This window comes from Macadamia integrifolia, chromosome 7, assembly GCF_013358625.1.
Source record: "Macadamia integrifolia cultivar HAES 741 chromosome 7, SCU_Mint_v3, whole genome shotgun sequence".
Lineage (NCBI taxonomy): Eukaryota > Viridiplantae > Streptophyta > Magnoliopsida > Proteales > Proteaceae > Macadamia > Macadamia integrifolia.
The window spans coordinates 21,412,961-21,420,531 of record NC_056563.1 but is presented as its reverse complement, the minus strand read 5'-3'; the positions used below and the strand labels follow the sequence as shown (position 1 = coordinate 21,420,531).

Below are 7,571 nucleotides of genomic sequence, written 5' to 3'. Positions count from 1 at the left end.
CTGGTTTGATTTGATTTGATCTGATTTGGTCTACTCTGGTCTTTTCCGGTCTGTTCTGGGGTCTGATCTAGAGAATGATATGTCGTGTCTTTCCTCGATAATAAAATATCTGAGATGATGATAAATAAATGCAATGGATCATGGCTAAGTTAGCGGAAGCAGAGCTCTTAAAGTCTTAGTTTCACCTTTTCTTAAGCCCCTGGGACCCACCCAATTGAAATTGATTTCATTGTTTTCATGGGCTCACTCCTAAGTCTTCCCTGATTCATGTAGATTGCAGAGAGAGATTTTCTGGGTTTTTTATTACTGCATTAACCCAATCCTCTGTCGTGCCAGAGCCAGACATTGCTTGCTTACTTCCCCTTATAAATCCCATTTTACCAACCCCAACATCCATCATTCCTTCCAACTTCAAAGCCAGACCAAGATTTGGAGAAGAAGAAGAAGAAGAAGAAGAGAGATCTAGAGAGAGAAAACTGAGAAGAAATGGCGAAACGTTTCAAGCTGCGACTTTTCCGACTGATCCCGTCCTTCCAGAATTGCCGTTCCAAAGACCCTTCAGTACTGCCAGTGGACCCACATCCCATCTTCTTCCGACTTTCCCCCACCACCTCAACCGCCAACAGTAACAAAATTGATTTTCCGGCGACCCCAGCAGCCTTACCTGTCCTGGACCCACCACCACCACCACTACTACCGAACCCAACACCGAAGCCTTACCATTCATCCCTCAAACGCCACGTTTCTTCCGCTTTCATATCCGTGGGCTGCGGCTTCGGATCGAAATCCGGCAAGCACCACCTCTCCGACGACGACGACAACCTCGATTCTACCGAATATAGATGGAAACAGAACGACAAGTGGCACGTCATTGCGCGGGTCCAACACGATCCACCTGCACCTGCACCTGCACCTCGCCGGAAAATTCACAACTCATCCGTCTCCAGCGGCACCGACGCCGATGTCTCACCATCGCCGATATCTGTAACTGATACGGACTCGAAGAACAAAAGGAGGAAGAAAAAGAAGAAGTGCAAACAACCCAGGATTCGGATCAGCACCTCTTCCGGCGATAGCGGCTGGTTCAGCAGCGAAGGTGGCGAAGACGACGGCGAAGAAACTGAAACTCTTGTCTCCTCCTCTCGGAGTATCTCCACCGACTTGGAAACCATAAACGAATCTCCCACCAAAAATGGATCAAGACCCAAGAAGAAGAAGAACCACAGGAGGGTCAGGAGGCCGAAACGCTACTCCTCAAGAAACGAGAAAACATGTTCGTCGCCGGGGACTGATTCTCCGGCGAGATTGTCGGTATTCCAGAGGCTAATCCCTTGTACGGTGGATGGGAAAGTGAGGGAGAGCTTCGCGGTGATAAAGAGGTCAGAAGACCCATACGAGGATTTCAAGCGTTCCATGTTAGAGATGATCGTTGAGAAACAGATGTTCGAGGAGAGAGAATTGGAGCAGCTTCTCCACTGTTTTCTCTCTCTAAACTCACGTCAACACCATGGAGTCATCGTTGAAGCTTTCTCGGAGATTTGGGAGGCTTTCTTCTGTAAATCCCCAAGGACTCAACTCGCTCTAGAGACTCCATGAAGTCTTGAAGAAAAATCTGAACAAACAATATTATTCCATAATAGGATTGAAAATTAAACCATGCACCTTACTTATTTGTATCTTTTTTATCCTTTTAGCTTCTTTTTTTTTTTTTTTTTTTTTTTTTCTTATGAGTTATAATTAATTAATGACTGGTTCTTAACTTTGGAATGGGTTAGCATGGAGAATGTGAATGAATGCAATCTAAACTAGTATGTGGTTGCAGAGTTGGAATTTGGAGGTTTTGAGGGGAAGAAGGAACTTCTTACTTACAGTGGCATGAGGACGTAAAAAGGATTTGTGTTCAAGGCTATTTTTGTCATTATAAAAGTGTTAATGATGTTTTTGCTTCGAGGAAACGCGGGAAGGCCCTACACATTCTACCCAAAAAAAAAAACAGGGAAGGCCCTACACGGAATGGGAGTGTGGGACTGGAAGTCCTTTCTTTCTTGGGGTGAGAACAAAACCTAGTCGCGTGGCCTGCGCGATAATAGAAGCAAACCAATGGGAATGCGCGTTGAGGCATCTAACATGGGCTCAGTGCATCATTAGGACTAGGTAGTTTTTTTCTTATTTTCTTTTGGGATTCGAATGTAATAATAGTAAAATAAAGGATGAGATTTGTAATTTCCCCGCAATTCACGGAAGCATGTTGGCAGAAGTGAAGGGAAAGAGTTATCCCACAGCTGAGAGCAACTCGGTCATAAAGATGCTCGGGAGTCGCTGTGATGTGACTGCCGCTGCTCTTTAGAGTAAATAAGACGCATGCGTTGCTTTGCTCCTAATAACGAAATTGCCACTATTAAGGGTCCGTTTGGTTGGAAGTGGACTTAGGGTCAGAGGTATTAGTATCGATGGATGGTTAATCACCGATCCTGCTGTCATGCCAATCCCGTGGGATGGAATGGATTAGGGATAAAATAGTCATAAAATCCTGTTTTAAGGAAATTCACGTGCAAATTATATGATCGATTTTATCAACTTTCAAGATGATTGATACTTAATCCGCTAAGTGAAAACATCCTCTGTGGTGAGTATCGAATGGTCGAGACGATCTCAGGGCATGTGTTAGGATGCTTTCGGTCATTCGATGCTTATCGCATCGTCGTACTCACTGTAGAGAATAATCGCTCAATCCGCTACCATGCATTAGAATCATGAATAGAACATTTATGTAAATTATTCAAAAGTAAAAGATTTGCATGTTCTCTGTATGCGAATTCATTCCTATACCCTTTCAAAAAAAATAGATAAATAAGTAAAGATTTCACACCTTCTCTTTCCTCTAAATTCCGTATTTACAACTCCTAATGCGGTTTAACATATGCCCCAATTAGTATTCGGGTATTGTAGAAACCCTCTCACATTATTCTATATTATTTCACTTTCATCTACTCTTAAGCAATATCCCTTTATAATTACGAAGTATACTATCCCAATTGTTACCACTCATATTCCGTCTTCTTTCCATAGAGCCATTCCGTCTCTTTTCTATAGAGCCAAAGGATCAGAGAGTGATCCCACGGTTAGGAAGAGTTGGCAAGTATCCCGAGGTATATAAAGCAACTCCAAACCTAACAATGTGTCAAGTTTTAGAACTAAATTAAACATATCCTCCCATAGAAGATCATACATTCTCTTGTTAGTCTCATTCAAGAGAGGATTCTCTTAACAAGCAAGGTACGATAAAATTTGTGGAGGAAATATTTTGTTTTACAATAAAAAAAATTTACATAGAGGATTTACACAATAAAAATTAGAGAAATAAAAAAATTAACTTTCCGATGCTTAAATTAGAGATCCAAAATAACATCATACGCAAATCTCAAAAACAACTGATTTTTAGGATAATAAATTCACAATAAAAACGAACTTACCCGTAGTTTGGGGTCCTACTCTCTTTTTATAGGACGACAGTGAAGCCGTAATGCATACCTATATACAGTATTGCATTCACAGCTGAAATGAAGAGTTAGTTGCGTGTGAGCCACACTAAAGATTGCTGCAAAATCTTTCAGGGTCTGCCTGCATACAGGATACACTATACACTATACACTATACACTATACACTGTTAGCATTGGATGACTTTGCCTCTTTCCCTTTTCGCTGTTCCTTTTTTTCTTTACCTTTTTGAACTTATGAAAAGTGGGACCCATCAGAATCACTTGCGGCACTTCCAGACTTCCTCCGGAACAACTAGTTGTCGACAGTACAGGATGGCGAGAGCTGAGAAACATTCTCTCTCTCTCTCTCTCTCTCTCTCTCTCTCAAGTGAGAGACAACAGTTTGTTAAATAAAGATGTGATTTCTGATCTGGTGGGTGCTTTTATCTGTCAGGTTGCAGGTGTTCTTGGTGGACAGGTTCCAACTTGCAACCCATGGCATAATCAATAGGTCAATCATAATTCAATGGTGTCAAACTTCAGCCCGAATTGGTTAGATCGATTCAAGCCTTTTACGATTTGATTTCAAGTTGTGATTTTACAGGACTGATAGGTTGAAATTAAATCTGACCAACCGAAATCAAAGTTAAGACCAAATCTGATAAAACAATAGTAACCCAGTAAGAAATCGAAAACCCAAAAGGAAATTAGAAAATATGATGATGTTAAGATGGATGTGGGATAAATTTTAGAAAAATAAAGCAAAAAATAAGCACATGAGAACTGATTTGAGAATTGCACTCATTTTTTGTGAAGGGTGTTCCATAATAGTAATCATAGCTTCCAGGCCAAAGTCCTCATACGTCAAGCAGGGCTTTCATAGGATCAACAAGCGATAGTGGGGCGTGCAGACTCGAACCCTTTACCAATCGACTTGAACGGTGATAGGGGAAGGGATTCCTTCCAATAGGCTACCAATCCTATTGAGGAATTGCACCGATTCATGATATATACAGATTGAAGGAACTAATAGAGTTAGGGGTAAGTCTAAAATGATTATAGGAGAAATAGTGAAGAAAGACATGTATAGTTTAGATCTTGGTGTTGTGTTATTTTCCTTTTACTTGCATTTTGTCTATTTGTTCTTTGCACAGATCCATGTAACTAACCCATTAAGTTGGTGTAATACTGAATTTTTTGTACATGAGAAAATCAATGGGGAATTGGATCAATTGAGACTTCCTTAAAGTTTAATTTTGAGTTAGCAAATAATAGACCGAAATCGATTCAATCCAATTGACAAGCTCAAACCATAGTCAAGAGCATCAAGAGTTTGATGTCAAGAGAAAATGTTGAATACAAAATGTCTCATGCAATATATAGGTCTTGAGGACAAATGCCACCTTCACTTTTCTCCTTCCAAAGCATGGTTTCAAGTATCGGTCTCGTATCAATCATATCGGCTAAGACCAATCCCCAATCCCCGAACCCTAATCAATCTTAATCATTTATTTATATAATTTTAAGGGTAAAATAATAAAAAAATTAATATTTTTTAAGAAAAAAACAAAGGCAAAACTGATCGATATCCACCGATCCGATCCAAATCAATATCCAATTCCAGATACCAATACCAATATCAATACTGTCACTTAAATCCTTGTTTCTCCCCTCCCCCTACCCCTAGAGAGATCCAAATCCTTCCTATACCCAAAAAAAAAATATATCCAATAGATATTGGAGTGCTTCTTTATCAAGTTGCTTCAAATAATAATACCGAATAAACTAAATCTAATCTTAATAAAAATTAATAAAATCACTTTGAAGCATAATTTGAGAACTCAGTATTAAAAATAGGATCGATCATCACGATCGTTATTAATCTAATATCAATTCAAATCACCAAACATCTGACATAAGTGCCCCTGATTTTACTTATTTTTTTTTTATTCGATAAATTGGTCAAAGTCAATATCAATCCGATCCGACTCTTCAAACGATGATCTGAACAAAAAAAAATGCCCGGGGGACGACACTTACCGTTTCTCTTTTTCACATTCAGGGTCTTCGAGAGAGAGATTGATAATCTTTCAGAAAATCTTGACATGACAGAAAGAAAAGTCCAATCAGCTTCTTCTGGGAAGATTAACATAACCTCTTTATCCTGATTCCTGTTCTTGTGGAATCACCATAACCAGAGATATGTTGGAGCAACGGCAGCGTTATTGCAGTCTGCCTATGCAATGCAGTAGAGACAGTCGTGGAAGAGTCCTACCACTTGTTTTTTCAGACGACAATACGTCTTGAGAGCAGTGGTGAAAAATTTAAGTGTGAAGCACAGTGATAAGTGAAAAAAAAAAAAAAAAAAAAGATAAGGTGAAAAAGTACATGTCCCCTACAGAAGAAGACAAAGAATAAAGACTGGACGACCTCAGAGACGGAAAACCCGTCTACGTCTTATCTTATCTTATCTTAAAAAAATAAATAAATAAATTCTCCACAAAGCCTAAATATTTGGGATCGGTTATAGATCTAATGGTTCTGGACATCTCCTTTTTTGGGTATTTGTCAGCGCTTTATTGGTCATGCTTGTTTTCAAAGCGATGGGTCTTCGCCTGGACATATGGTGCTTGCTACCTAATCCACCTAGGCTCCTAGGAGAAGAGTCGATTCAAAATATTTCGCCCATTTGCTGTGTTGTTAGCCTATTAATCAGCATGACTGAAAAACCTATTAACATTGTACCACAACATTATTATTCACACAAGTGGAGTATCTGCCTGATGGTTAATTTTCTTTTTTTTTCTTTTTTTTTTATGAAAAGTGGCTTGATTCCTTTGTTGGTGTCTTGGCCAATTTCAACCAAAAGTATATAAATCTATGGACAACAACCCCAAATTATCCTATTTTGATAAATTATTATCTATATTCATTACACTTTAAGACAAGGGGTGCACTTGTTCCAACGGTTAAATATGAATGTTGCAACTTGATGGTCAAACGATCAAAATAATCTCTCGACATTCTCGGGATAAGGCTACGTAATGCACCGAATATGCCCCTAACTTTAGCAAAGAAACAAGGTTTGCATACAAGAAAGACATCTATATATCATGTGGCTGGCAAGGAAATCTATAATGGCTTTACCCCAAAAAAATTGTTTATGGGATACCCAAACTTTGTCATCAGTTTCCTTCTCTTTCTCTTCATAAAGATTCATATATTTAAGAAACAAGACAGAAAACATAATCCAATGGACAAAGTTTTCCTTCACCACTCAGAAAGAATAGAGTCCTAATGTGACCCCACTCTTCCCTCTCTCCCCCTAATATTGGAGGTCCCAAATGCCCTTCATTGTTCCAACCATTCATTGAAACGCAATGACACTCGTGAGTGGATTCGTCCTTCACCATGGTTGAACGAAAACTCAGTTCATACTTCTTTATCAAGGTGCTTCAATTATTACAGGATAAGCTATCAAATTTAAATAAAATTTTAAATTAACACTACACGAAAAATTGCCACGGAGAACCACCAAAAACCTAAATAATAAGATCAGAGCTCTTAGGCTTATCATAACCTTTTAAATGGCCTTAAAATCAGTTGCTGGATCCTCAAAACCCCAAAAGTGATTTGGAGCTTCATATCTTGGAGCATGAAATTGGCATTTCCAATATCAACACTGTAATGTACAACAAGCATTGCTTTCGGTTTTAGTAGCTTGATGTTTCTCATTTTCACATTCAGAGCCAGAGAGAGAAGCTAGTTGATCTTCGAAAACCTTGACATGACAGAGAGGCCCACCAGCTTCATCTGCAAAGATTATCCTCTTTCTGTCCTTGTGAAGTCCATAACCAGATATTGGGGCAGCAGGAGTCTTCTTCCCAGATGACCTCTGCCATCAAATGGCATATATTAGATTAGGAAAGGAACACAATTCAAACTTTAAATCACATTGAATGGTCATCATGTACAGTATAATAGGCTTTGGATGTCCCTGGTAGGTCACACCAGGCAGCTAATTTGTGGCCTGAAAGGATTCCAGAAGTATGTCATATCAATATCTCATTGTTAGCCAAGTTCCAGCCCAC

General features: G+C 39.2%; 2 protein-coding genes across 2 annotated transcripts in view; one reads left to right on the top strand and one right to left on the bottom strand.

Moving 5' to 3' along the window:
• Positions 1-305: 305 nt before the first annotated feature.
• On the top strand, positions 306-1,882 carry LOC122083768 (transcription repressor OFP7). Its single transcript, XM_042651658.1, has one exon. The coding sequence runs from the start codon at positions 487-489 to the stop codon at positions 1,594-1,596; it is 1,110 nt and encodes a 369-aa protein (XP_042507592.1). The 5' UTR covers positions 306-486; the 3' UTR covers positions 1,597-1,882.
• A 5,013-nt stretch (positions 1,883-6,895) lies between these two features.
• LOC122083076 overlaps positions 6,896-7,571 on the bottom strand; it is a 6,319-nt gene continuing 5,643 nt past the window's right edge. Inside the window, exon 6 of the mRNA XM_042650753.1 lies at positions 6,896-7,375. Coding sequence (XP_042506687.1) covers positions 7,157-7,375 — 219 coding nt within the window. The 3' untranslated portion in view covers positions 6,896-7,156. The remainder of the gene's footprint in view (positions 7,376-7,571) is intronic.